The sequence below is a fragment of the Quercus lobata genome, chromosome 3, assembly GCF_001633185.2.
Source record: "Quercus lobata isolate SW786 chromosome 3, ValleyOak3.0 Primary Assembly, whole genome shotgun sequence".
NCBI classification, from domain to species: domain Eukaryota; kingdom Viridiplantae; phylum Streptophyta; class Magnoliopsida; order Fagales; family Fagaceae; genus Quercus; species Quercus lobata.
The window spans coordinates 9,196,011-9,209,335 of NC_044906.1; the positions used below are offsets into that span (position 1 = coordinate 9,196,011).

Genomic DNA, 13,325 nt, shown 5'->3' on the forward strand with positions numbered 1-13,325 from the left:
ACCATCTGCTCATATATTTTTCTTTTTCTATCTATGTTGAAATTTCAATAAAGAAAAAAATGTAAGATTCTTCACATTTACAATATGTTACAAAATATCTATGTGAGTGGGAAATATATTTTGCTCTCTAGCTAAGGAACTTAATCTAATATGGATGTTATTGTTCAGCCTGATGTATAGGTTATGTAATTGTAAAGCCATAGTCATATGGAACATGTTATTGTGTAGGTGTGGGAGCAAATTTCATATTCGTTCTGCAAAAAATACAAAGAATTCTCATATAAGCCACTCCATAGATATTAGAGATTTGCATAATTGTTCATTGCTGGATCTTCTGAAAGGTATTCCAATGTCTTGGATTAAATCTCCTCCACCCAAAGGACAACTTTAAATCATGGACAATCAATATGACTATAGAATCTGGTATGTAGAAAATATGCCTCTTAATATGTAGTGATCCTACTATATGCAGAATTGACCTTCTTTGGTTGTAAGAATAACGTGTGAGAGGATTTACATATTCATCTATTTAAATTTTTTTTTGAAAAAGTTCATCTACTTAATTTAGATATTTATAACTAGACAATTAAATAAAAATTTATGAAACAATCAAAAAAAGCAAAAATTGTCTATATATATTTATCATGGATGGTTATAAATTTATGTTTAACTTTGCATTTACGTATTTTTATGCTTTAATTTACATATTTATAACTAAACGATGAAAATTATGAATAAAATAATTAAAACAGTTCACTCATCATAAAGCTAGAAAAATACTATAAATTACGATCCTAAACAACTTCAAAAATACAAACCAAAAATATCAAAAATACTCTTTACACAATCACAAAAATGAGCATGTAACGTGAATTACCTACATAATTATTAGTCAAAATATTATCCAGTGTGGGAAGACAATAGCCAAAATTTTAAGGTAACGTCAACTTTCCATTTTTTCTCTACTAATCACAATCTACAACGTCCAAAATTGTGGAACAAAATATTGTAGTCTTATAGTTTGTCTTTTTATTAACTTTATACAATGAAGTCATGCACAGTTTTAGAGTCATTGTTATATTTTTGAAAAAAAAAAATTGACTTCATAAATCCAATATTGCAATTGTGATGATAACAATGTTCATGTGTCATCCTTAGTATATGATAAATGAAATGTTTTGTCACCAGTTGATTTTTTTTTTTTTTAAGCACATCAGTTTCTTAATGTGTTTATGTTTTCAAAAAATAACTGCAAGCTATTCAATCGGCTAACCAAAAAAAAAGAAAAAGTTCTTCATGACATCAATCTAACTGAATTGCTCCAAAATTCTCTATTCCTTCGAAAGGAGGAAGGAAAACTCATTCATTAATGCTTTAGGGCTGGAAACAAGCAAGCACTATTTTGGGTCGAAGCTCACAAATATTTTGTACAAGATCAAACTAAAGTGGGAAAAGAAATCTTTTTCAAACCAACATAGAAGGAGACAAAAATGCAAAATATGGATTGGCAATTGCCCTGTTATGCAAATCAAATGATGAGGGAATATAATTACTGTTATCAATTCTAAACCAACCAGATGGAAAACTATTGCTGCAAAACTATCAACAAATCCTTCGACATACAACTTTTGGAACAAACACATTTTGCATCCCAAATAACCAAGCATGCAAGAAAAATGGAGTGGGTTATTGGGATCATGAATGCCCTTACCCTTATGGAAATGAAGAATTACATGTAACATGCAAAATGTGTTCAAATTGACTTGGAAATGTACAAATTAGCCAACCGAGTAAGGTAGAAATTATGTTTCAAAAATAAAATCTACAATAAAATTTCCTCATTCTATTCCGAATACTAATCTTTAATAATACAAAATAAATTCAAAGACCAAAACCTCCAATCACCATGAATCCTGCAATATATATATATATCATTATCATAAAAACATTTATCATGCGCAACGCGCAAGTCCGCAACTAGTGACGGACAATAGCAGAGTTGAGAAATGGATTGAGGAGTTTCAAATTGACCTGGAGAGTCACGGGTTAGGCATTCCAGCGAAGTAGGCAACTCTACTCTTCGAGGATTTATCATTCACAAGGTTTGTTCCCTACTCCTAACCGAACCTTATGTGTCCCAATCTCCAAATTGTACCCAAAAAATAATTATATAATTACCTATAACAATTCCCTAAAACAAATTGTCTACAACAAGAAATAATAAAAGTAATAACAATAGCCTGCCAAACAAAAAAATAGGGGGGAAATTCCAAACTGATCTTTATAAAATTAAAGGGTTGATCCCCATGAGATATTTTTTCACACTTAAGTGGTGCATCAGGTATGAAAAGGGAGCTAAAGAAGGCACAACAGTTTTCAACAATATAACAGGCTATGCAAGACCCCACACCATGCTAGCCTTGTTAGGTGGTAATCAAACAAGTAAGGTCACACTCCGCAAATGCCTAGCTGGAAGGATACCAGTAAGCAGCAGCCTCAGTGGCAACCTCCAGGCAAATGGTTTGGGGATAGGCACTACCTTCTCCAGACTAATAGGCTATGTTGAGAAGCTTGATGCTCACCAACCTTACCTCTCCATCCGTGAATCCCATCAATTCAGTGCTGCACTCCGTCTTGGCCAAGAGATTAGTGCCACAAGCCGCCGCATTCATGTTGAGTTGGTTCTCAACCAACTTGGTCTATTGCCCTACTCCAATGAACTCGTAGGTCATCTTTGCAATGCCACTGGAAAGACATTTGAAATAGCCAAAAAGATAACCATTGCAGTTGAGTTGGTTGCCAACCCAAGTATTCTCCTTCTTGAAGAACCAATTTCTGGTTTTGATGCTAATGGAACCTTGGCCATCCTCAACATTCTCTCTCAGGTGTCAAATTCAGGTCGGGTCATTATTTCTACTCTAACACACCCTAATGCACGCACACTATCATTCTTTGACCTAGCACTCATTCTTACACAAGAGGGAAATCAAGCATACTTTGGCCCAGTAGGATTTAACTGCAATGACTTGCTACATTATTTCACATCAATCCCAAAGGCCCCCTATTATTCCAGAAGAGATACTCCAGTTAGGTTTATCATGGGAGCTCTTGGCATAGGAACCAAAAAGAGGGACACTCCTTCCCTAAATTTTTCACAAATCTACCAAGCCAACTCTCTGTGTGAGATGAATAACAAAGAAATTTGCAATATAAAGAAGTCGATCAAGAACATAAGAAGAAATTGTCTATCTTCTACTTATCCAGCTCCATATTCACGGCAAGCCATTTTGGTAATACTAAGAACACAAAGATTCTTATGAAGGAATGTTCAATATACATATGCTAGACTTACCGATTGTGTGATGATTGGTTTCCTGATGGGTTCCCTCTACTTTCAGATCGAATACAAGGACATATATGGTGCTACATCACGTACACTATATATACACATGCAAGTTATACTCATAGGAGTGATCTCAGCAAACAATGTCATTCCCCAGATTGGCACAGGCAGGTTGGTCTACTTCCGAGAGAAAAGGGCCGGAATGTATCTTCCAGTATTTTACCCAATATCATGGGCAGTGGGCGAGATTCCTTACTTTCTCGTGGCAACACTTGCAGTTGTAGGAATTGGGAATGGGATGGCAGGTATTGGGACACAATCCCCTTCAGAATTCATCAAGTACTGGACAGTGCTCTTCTTGTTCACACTATGCCTAACTTATTTTGGAATGATGATCACTTTCCTAGCACCAGTGCCAACACTAGCTGCATTTGCCGTGTCAGTTGTGACATCACTGTGGGTATTAGCTTCAGGTGTGGTTGTTATCTGACATAAAGTTTTACAGATGGATGTATTGGAGTAACCCATTCCAGTATGCAATGAATGTGATGACCTCAAATCAGTTTTTACTGTAATATAGAGGGGTGTGGATCACAGTGCAATTGTCCATGATTGCAAGATGGTTCTTATGTGTGGGATAGGTTGGAAACTTTAAGAAGCTTAAGCCATGAGAGGATAGATTTGGACATACTCATTTTGTCTGCAATGTGCTTGCTGTTTGCCAGCCTTGCCTCTATCTTCTTTGTTGTGTTGAGACACAATTCACCCCCTCCAATATAGAGTTATGGACGTCAAGAAGCAAAGATGGGAAGTGTTTTAAGGAGCAAGGCAAAACAAGCAAACAGCACAAAGAAGCATATATAGGGTAAATCTGAGCTAGATTAAATCAAAAGGACTCCGGACTATAAAAAATGCATTCAGCTACAATTATAATCAAAGCAACGTGAATTATCACACTGATGACATCCCTCCTTCTTGTACCTATAAGTTGGGCACTGCGATGTATTCATGTACAGCTTTACAATTTTTTTTCCTTTCCAAATTATTGTATTTCTTGGCATTGCAAAATATTCAATATGCAGATTCCAGAAACACTTTAATTTCAAAGGTGTTAAAGTAGCCTAAACCAAGTCAGAGGCAACCACTGGATTCAAAAAGTTTATATAAAGCAAACAAGCAACAAGTGACATGCTGATTGAAGGAGCATTGATGCAAGACAAAACCAAGATGATGCAACAACAAAATTGAAGAATATAAACTAAAGGATAGGTGACCTAGGAGTCAACACATAGGCTTGCTTAGACTTAGATTCAGCACCAAGCAAGAGAGAACCTCTAAGAGTCAGCACTTGGTTGGGTGGAGTAGGCACCAGATCATTGGAAGAATTTCAAGAGAATTTTTTACCAATCAAGCTATAAATTGTCTCCATAGAAGTACAATATTATGCTTACATAAACTACTAGGACAAAACCCTAATTCTAATTTTAATTCACTTGGGAAATCCCCATCGTTGAATTACAAAACTAACCATGAATCTAGGAAATTAAAAATTATATTAATAAAATTAATTAAGTACTAAGAACTAAAATAAAATACATTTGACTAATAAAAATACAATTGATTTCCAAAAGGATATAAAAGTAAATTAAAATAAAATTTTTGCTACACCTCCGACATCAAAAACACTTCCTTTCTTTTTCCTTAATAGAGGAAAAATGAGCAACATGTTCCACTCAACTATCACATACAGAAGCTGCATGAACCTATATCCACACATATCTCAATTTACATTGTAACCGTATCAAGTATGTCAAGGAAAGGTGATAGGAAATATAGAAGGAACTCTATTACTGGCACCACACAAAAAGGTGACTAAATGAAGTAGCAGACCTATCCCCAATCCACAGAGGGGCGAGAAGGATATCCACCCTCTGGAGGAGGCTTTAGAGATGGAGGTAAATTGCCCCATGACATTCCCATATTATCTCGTACTACATCCCCTGTGAATTGCAATGATGAAACATAAGCATTTGGAGTAAAAGTAGTCTGAAACATAGAAAATAAAGCTACAAAAATAAATATAAAAATGTCCATGACAGATAACAGAATATAAGCTGATGAACACAAGCTACATTTACTAAAAAAGGAATAAAGAAATTAAGCCCCATTCCTTCAAGATTGAACAGCAGTAAGCCTTATGCATAGTTTGTATACCACATTAAGTCTAACAATAACATAAGAAAAAAAGAATAAACCAAAAATTATAACAAATGCAACCATTGACAAACAAATGCTCAAGTCTAAGCAAACATACAATGTATCCTTACCTGAAAAACTGCCTCCAACCGACTGATTTCCAGGGATAATTGGTGACTGATTGTTATCCACAAAGCCTGTCACTGATGTTTGATAAAGTTAGTTATCTAATAGTAGCATTGTTAACAGTTATCTAACATATATGTCATTATTAACCCAGATACAGTGTTGAATATTTCCACACCCCATTTCTTTTTTTCTTTTTTATAGAAATAAGATCTTTATAACAAATTTAAGATAGAGTATTAATCAGATTTATTTAAATTCATAAGATAAATAGAAAATTAAAAAGAAAAATAGCCTGAAAAATAAGTAAAAAGAATTAAAGAGAATAATATATATTAGGGACATAATTTACCTGATATGCCTTGAGTATTAACATTTGCTAAGTTGTTCTTGGGATGAACATATTTGCAGGAATCTCCGTACTGGCAAAAACCCTTTACTCCCATCATGCCAAAAAAAAAAACATGTTAATTCAAGGCCAAATCATTTCCATTCCAAAAGCTATATAGCCAATGCAAGAGCTTCACCCAATTTTTCATTATCAACTAATATTACTTGGGTAATCAAAGAAAACTGGATTAAAATTCCCAAACCAAATGCAAACATAAACTCCCTCCTACCCATTACTCAATATGTAATAAAATTACTTCAGTACTCAAAGACAACAAGCTCAAATTTCCACAACAAAAGCCAAGTTAAACTCTACCTCCAACCCATTTTGCACTTAGAAATAAACTTAAACTTTTTTTATACATCTTATGTGAGGGGATTCAAACCCTGGACATTAACTTTAGAAACACCAAGAAGTGCTAGTCGACCTAAAGGCCATAAGGCAAAAATAAACTTAAACTTACTTAACCAGTAAAAAAAATACAAAAGGCTAAAGTAAAATTTTCCTCCAATCCATTATTTATGACACAATAAAACTACTTAAACAATTATAGAAAGAGAAAAAGCTATCTAAATTCTTCCTTCAACCCATTACTCGATATCCAATGAAACTGGATTGGGTAATTAAAGAAAACACAAAAGTTAATATAAATCATGTCTCCAACCCATTATCCAAAATACAATAAAACAACCTGGGTACTCAGAGAAAAAGAAAAAGAAAATCTAAATTCTACCCTCAACCCATTGTCTAATGTCCAACAAAATGACTTGGGTAATCAAAGAAAACCCAAAAGCTGGTCTAAATCCAGTCTCCAATTCCAATATCCATCAAAATAACTTGGCCACTTGGGTAATTAAAGAAATATAAAAAGCTAATCAAGATTCTGCCTTCAACCCGTTATTCTATATCCAAAAACACAAATTGGGTAATCAAACAAAACCCAAAAGCTAATCTTTATTCTTTTTAAAGATAAATGAGCAGATTTTATTTTACCTCATACATGTACAAACAGTACAATGAATAGCAAGACACAATTACAGAGAGCTAGCAAAAGCTCAATCACTACAATCACAGCAAGTTACCAGAAAGCTAATCTAAATTCTTCCATCAACACACTTTCCAATATGCAACAAAAAAAACTTGGGTAATCAAAGAAAAAGTAAAAGCTAATCTAAATTCTTCCATAAACCCATCATCCAACATCCAACAACACAACTTGGGTAATCAAAGCAAAAGGCTAATATGGATTCTGCCTTCAACCCATTATCCAGTATCCAATAAAACAGCTTGGGCAATCAAAGAAAAAACAAAAGATAATCCAAATTCTGCCATGAACCCATTATCCAATATTCAATAAAACGACATGGGTAACCAAAGAAATTGCAATTTAGAGAGAGATTCTCAAAAAGGTACCGTCTTGACAAAGCGGTTGCACACCCCTTTGCCAAATCCTTCAGTGTAAGCCTGGTTAGCATCTGCAATGAAAAAAGCAACTTGGTAAAAAAAATGTGAGAGAATCATAGAGATAGAGAGAGAAGAAGAAGAAAAAGAAGAGACCTTTGAATTGGAAGGAGTCGAACCAGAGGGCCTTGTTTCTAAGGTGTTGGAGACCTTGGAGATGGCGTTTCCGAACATATGGGGTGTCTTGGAATTCCCTGTCGCAGTAGTCGCAGTAGTACTTCCCCAACGGCATTCTCTCTCTCTCTCTCTCTCTCTCTCTCTCTGTGTGTCTCTGCGCCTCTATAAGGAAGTGTGGCATGTCGCTTTGTTGCTGGACACTGAAAACGACAACCGTTTAAGACAATACCTTTTTCATTTTTCTTCTTTTCTTTTTTCTTTTTTCTTTTTTTGAAAGTGAGTTTATTTAATCTAATCTATATATATATATATATATATATATAAAACCGAAACTTTTGAAACTCTCACAATTTTCCACGTCAGCACAATATTTAAATTAAATTTTCCACCTCATCACTGTTTTCTTTTCTCTCCCACCGCCTCTACTCTCTCCTATTTAAGAATTGCTTGCGTAAAAAACCTAAGACCTAAAAACTATTCGCGGAGAAGATAATGTTTGAGGACCCTCACCACAAAGTGAATATTGAAACTGACATCTTTTTATAAAGGTTGGTCAATATCTTATATTTATATGTATGGCCGTTGGTCACCACTATTTTTTTATTATTTTTATTTTAAATTCTTTTTATTTTAGATTTTATAATTAGATTTGCTATTATCTTCTTTTGCCGCAACACAATTTTCTCCTTAAAACTTATCTTTCTTCAAGATTTTTTTTGAGGGCGGCTCATGCTTCACAATTCACATATTCCACTTATGTATTGGACTCCTCTTCTTCTTCGGTCAATGCATCAAGGTTAGGGTTATTTGATTTGTTCAATAAAAATTATAGATTTGTTGCTTTTTCTTATAAGTTTGTCAATTATTGTTTTGTTTATTTAATTGCTGGGCTTGAATCTTTTAATTAAATCTTCAAATTTTTTTAACCTTTTAAAAGTTTTAATATTTTGAATTTTAACATTTAAAAGGTAACTCATATTTCTCTAATATTTCTATGTTGTGTAGACATATTTTTTTTGTTTATTATATTTCTCCATTGTGTAGTCACATAATTTTTGTTTTGTTTTAATAAATTCTTGGCTCAAAATCTTCTAATTGTTTGGTTTACATATGAATTTTTAAGTTCTTTTTTGCAATACATTTAATTGTCTGGCTAATTTCAATAGTAGAAAAGCTATAATCATGGATTCCCTTCTTTCTATTGTATTTTTCTATTGCGTAATTATATATATTGTTTTATTTCAATACTTTTGAAGCTTTGAATCTTCTGATTTAAAAAAAAAAAAATTGGCCTTTTGGAAGTTTTAACATCATAACTTTTGGGTTTTATTTTTTCTATTATCAGAAATTATCTAGAAGATTTCAATGAATATCCATGGATTATTCTTTTTTAGGGTAACCCATCTTTATCTTATATTTCTGTGGGGCCCAATGATTCGAGGCCTTGGCCCGTTTATTCACTGGGGCCCAAGGCCCGAGCCGAGGAAGGTTATAGCCCAGGCTCGGTAACACGAGTACAAAATGGTCTTGGGGCACAATCGAGGACGATTTAGTCCTCGACATGTCCGAGGTCTCACTGAAAGGAAGGGCAAAAACGGTATAGGAGCAGCTTGGAAAAAATCTAAAAATATCTAGGTCAATAGAGAAGGATACGCTGGAAAGTGTAAACGACCAGGGAAAGCTGCCCTTACTGCCATTCAATACTCTGCATCTGACAGAACCATACTCTCCAACTTTTATAACCACCCCCCGACCACTCTAGGTATAGGCTGATGGGACAAATATCAGTCTGGGAAAAGTCGATCCTACACGTGGACGAAGGATAAGGAACACATGCGAGTATAAAAGGAAAAGGAAGGAATCCAAAGGGGGGGGGGGGGGCGGGGAAAAAAAACCAAAAATCAGAGCCTCCCAGCCCGCCTCCAAGAGAAAGACTCCTTGGGCGAAAACAACTTAATCATGTATGAACACCACGAAAAACCCACCGTTTGGTGACCAAGGCCTAGCCTTTCAAACCCACGCTTTATAAATGATATTGTTTGGGCCTTTTTACGTACGAACCCAACACTGTTATGGGTCGTTACGAATCGTGACCTTACAATTGGCGCCGTCTGTGGGAAAGGCTTGTGTCTTGGCATAGGCGATAGGTCGAGATAGTTCCCTTGTCATGTCTAACAGCCGGTTGTAGTGTTCTAGCGTTAAGTTCCACTAGGGGCTATATTTCTTTACTAGGGGCAACGCTTCGTAGCGTCAGCCGCACGGATGGTTCCAGGGGCTGGGCCGAGAAGCTCATTCCCCTAGAACCAAGGTCCCATGCCATAGCTGAGGGGTTATTTCCCCTGACTACTTATCAAAAACTGAGTTTTGGACAGAACCAAGGTATTGCATGGTCCTCGGACTCAAACCTATGGGGAAACCAACTACTTGGAAGAAAAACCGAGTTTTGGACAGAACCAGGGTATTGCATGGTCCTCGGACTCAAACCTATGGGGAAACCAATTACTTGGAAGAAAAACTGAGTTTTGGACAAAACCAGGGTATTGCATGGTCCTCAGACTCAAACCTATGGGGATACCAACTACTTGGAAGAAAAACCGAGTTTTGGACAGAACCAAGGTATTGCATGCTCCTCGGACTCAAACCTATGGGGAAACCAACTACTTGGAAGAAAAACCGAGTTTTGGATAGAACCAAGGTATTGCATGGTCCTTGGACTCAAACCTATGGGGAAACCAACTACTTGGAAGAAAAACCGAGTTTTGGACAGAACAAGGGTATTGCATGGTCCTCGGACTCAAACCTATGGGAAACCAACTACTTGGAAGAAAAATCGAGTTTTGGACAGAACCAGGATATTGCATGGTCCTCGGACTCAAACCTATGGGAAAACCAACTACTTGGAAGAAAAACTGAGTTTTGAACAGAACCAGGGTATTGCATGGTCCTCGGACTCAAACCTATGGAAAGGTCGGCTACTTAATAAAATTCTAAGTTGCTTAATCCTCAGGTCAAATACCAGAAGAGGTTAAAGCTATGAAAGTTTTTATGAAGATGGTGAAACACCCTATTACTCAGCAGCCTGGAGGGGCTGTTCATTTTTGGGTTATATGTCTTCGGATGATTACCTCCTACACCGCACCCAGCATTCAGTTGTCATCTCGGCTATTTTGGGGTAAGTGTTGCTTTCTCAGGTCGGCATTATTGTGCCAAACAACTCTATTAAATTCATGATAATATCTTTTCCTTAGCAAGAGTTTTGACCCTAAGTGTCATTTGTTCAAGTCGGTATTATTATGCCGAACAGCACTCGTAAGTTCATAATAGTGCATTTTTCCTTGATAAGGGATCTTGGCCCTAAGTATTGTGTTTTCAGGTCGGCGGTATTGTGCCAGACCGCCCCAATAAGCTCATCATAATATCCTTTCTTTTCTTCTTAATATGGGTTTCAGCCTAAAGTATCATTTGTTCAATTCAGTATTATTAAGTCGGATAGTTTCAATAAACACAGAATAAGATCTTTTTATTAACTAAGATTTCGGTCCTAGACATCGGTCAAAGTGTAAAAATAAAAAGAAGTCATAAGATAGTATGTCTATTCACGGCATAACCGTTTCAGAAATAAAGAGATAGAACATGTGAAATAAAGCAATAACGACTTTTATTAATATAAAGAAGTATTACAACGTACAAAGAATGACTTAAACAAGCCTATACAGAAGGTGGATTACAAAAACAAAAACAAAAAAAAAAAAAAAAAAAACAACAACAACAACAACAACAACACCAACAACAAAAACAAACAACAACAATAAGACAAATAAACAGTCAGATGTCTTTTTAAACTCGTCTCCGAAGTCCTTCCAAACTTTGCCCTAGTAGCGCTCATATTGAGAGGAGGACCTTCTTTAGAGAAAGAATGAGGAGAAGAAGAGAAAGAAGGAAAAGCACCAGGATGGATCTGGTGGTGGAAAGAAGAAGAAAGAGAGGCAAAAGGAGGCACCAGTGAACGAAGAGAGGAAGAAGCAGGGGCACTTAGTCCCTGCGTCAGTCCTGACTTCTAACACGCTGGTACCATGTTAGCTATGCTCATGAGAAAACGACTGGTACTGATAATGGGTGACCCCAGCTCAGTCGCGCTGAAAGCTTGACGCGACGAGCCCCTGCTTCGGATTTTGGCTGAAAGGAGGGTGAGAAGTATCTTGAGTCTCTGCCATCCCTGCCCTGACCGAGCCATTTTTAGCTTCATAAAAACATGGTATTTTTTAGAAGGGTATGGTTCCTTCATTACACACTCCTATCTTGAACGTATCACAATTTAAGGTATAACTAGCAGAAAAAGTAAACTCTGGAGGTGGCTAAGGGTTTCTGGTTTCAGAAGGATTAAAAGGGTCTCTATATGAAAGAAATAACCTCATGTCTTTCTTCTTATATGAAGGGCAAAACGAGAGGTATTTAATCTGTTCAGATTTCCAAGAAAACCTGTAAACTAGAATATACCCGTTCCACTTCCCCACACCGTCAAATACCGTCGAATTTGAATGGTCTCGTAAAGGGAAATCATTAAAGGCGTGTTTTAGATAATCAAACGACAAGAACGCGTCATGAATGAATTCAAAGGAATGTCTCGTAGCCCAGAATGTTTCCTGGGTAGATGAAGAGACACCAACATTAATGAAGGACAGAGTTAAACGAGCCGTAATAAAGGCTTAGCATTATCAAAACCCTCCTCTTCAACCAAGAGGTCGGACAGCAGGATTTTGAGGGACTATTGTGGGGCCCAATGATTCGAGGCCCTGACCCGTTTATTCATTGGGGCCCAAGGCCCGAGCCGAGGAAGGTTATAGCCCAGGCTCGGTAACACGAGTACAAAATGGTTTTGGGGCACAGCCGAGGACGATTTAGTCCTCGGCATGTCCGAGGTCTCACTGAAAGGAAGGGCAAAAACGGTATAGGAGCAGCTTGGAAAAAATCTAAAAATATCTAGGTCAATAGAAAAGGATACGCTGGAAAGTGTAAACGACCAAGGAAAGCTGCTCTTACTGCCATTCAATACTCTGCACCTGACAGAACCATACTCTCCAGCTTTTACAACCACCCCCAACCACTCTGGGTATAGGCTGATGGGACAAGTATCAGTCTGGAAAAAGTCAATCCTACACGTGGACGAAGGATAAGGAACACATGCGAGTATAAAAGGAAAAGGAAGGAATCCAAAAGGGGGGCTGGGAAAAATGGCCAAAAACTAGAGCCTCCCAGCCCGCCTCCAGAAGAAAGACTCCTAGGGCGAAAACGACTTAATCATGTATGAACATCACAAAAAACCCACCGTTTGGTGACCAAGGCCTAGCCTTTCAAACCCACGCTCTATAAATGATATTGTTTGGGCCTTTTTACGTACGAACCCAACACTGTTACGGGTCATTACGAATCGTGGTCTCACAATTTCTATTCCTAACTTTTTTTTCCTATATTTTTTCTTTAATTGTTCGTGTTTACGTCTCTTTTGTTTTTCTTATTTTTACTTTCATAGCGTATGTACATGTTGTGTATGTTCTTTGATTCTTTCTTTAATGATTTTTGTGTATGTGTCATCGTATCTGGGTACTTAGACAAAATCTATAAAGACTAAAGATGCTTTTTTTTTTTTTTTTTTTTGGTAATGAATCCTGTGTTTTTCATGACTTTAGTGAG

At 36.5% G+C, this 13,325-nt stretch overlaps 1 protein-coding gene and 1 pseudogene across 1 annotated transcript; one reads left to right on the forward strand and one right to left on the reverse strand.

The window, feature by feature from the left end:
- LOC115980262 overlaps positions 1-13,325 on the forward strand; it is an 81,562-nt pseudogene that overhangs the window by 20,873 nt on the left and 47,364 nt on the right.
- On the reverse strand, positions 4,917-7,774 carry LOC115981475 (zinc finger CCCH domain-containing protein 3-like). The gene is made up of 5 exons (XM_031103644.1): positions 7,614-7,774; positions 7,470-7,531; positions 6,018-6,099; positions 5,671-5,742; positions 4,917-5,343 (listed from the first exon to the last, which is right to left on the reverse strand). The coding sequence occupies exons 1-5, from the start codon at positions 7,747-7,749 to the stop codon at positions 5,234-5,236; spliced, it is 462 nt and encodes a 153-aa protein (XP_030959504.1). The 5' UTR covers positions 7,750-7,774; the 3' UTR covers positions 4,917-5,233.

What these genes read in the sequence shown, in the direction of transcription:
- LOC115981475 (XM_031103644.1), bottom strand. Translation starts at nt 7,749, where the DNA reads ATGCCGTTGGGGAAGTACTACTGCGACTACTGCGACAGGGAATTCCAA. An exon ending in GCAACCGCTTTGTCAAGACG is followed by an intron (nt 6,100 to 7,469) that starts GTACCTTTTTGA and finishes ATGGGAGTAAAG; the next exon opens with GGTTTTTGCCAGTACGGAGA. An exon ending in GGTTGGAGGCAGTTTTTCAG is followed by an intron (nt 5,344 to 5,670) that starts GTAAGGATACAT and finishes TGCAATTCACAG; the next exon opens with GGGATGTAGTACGAGATAAT.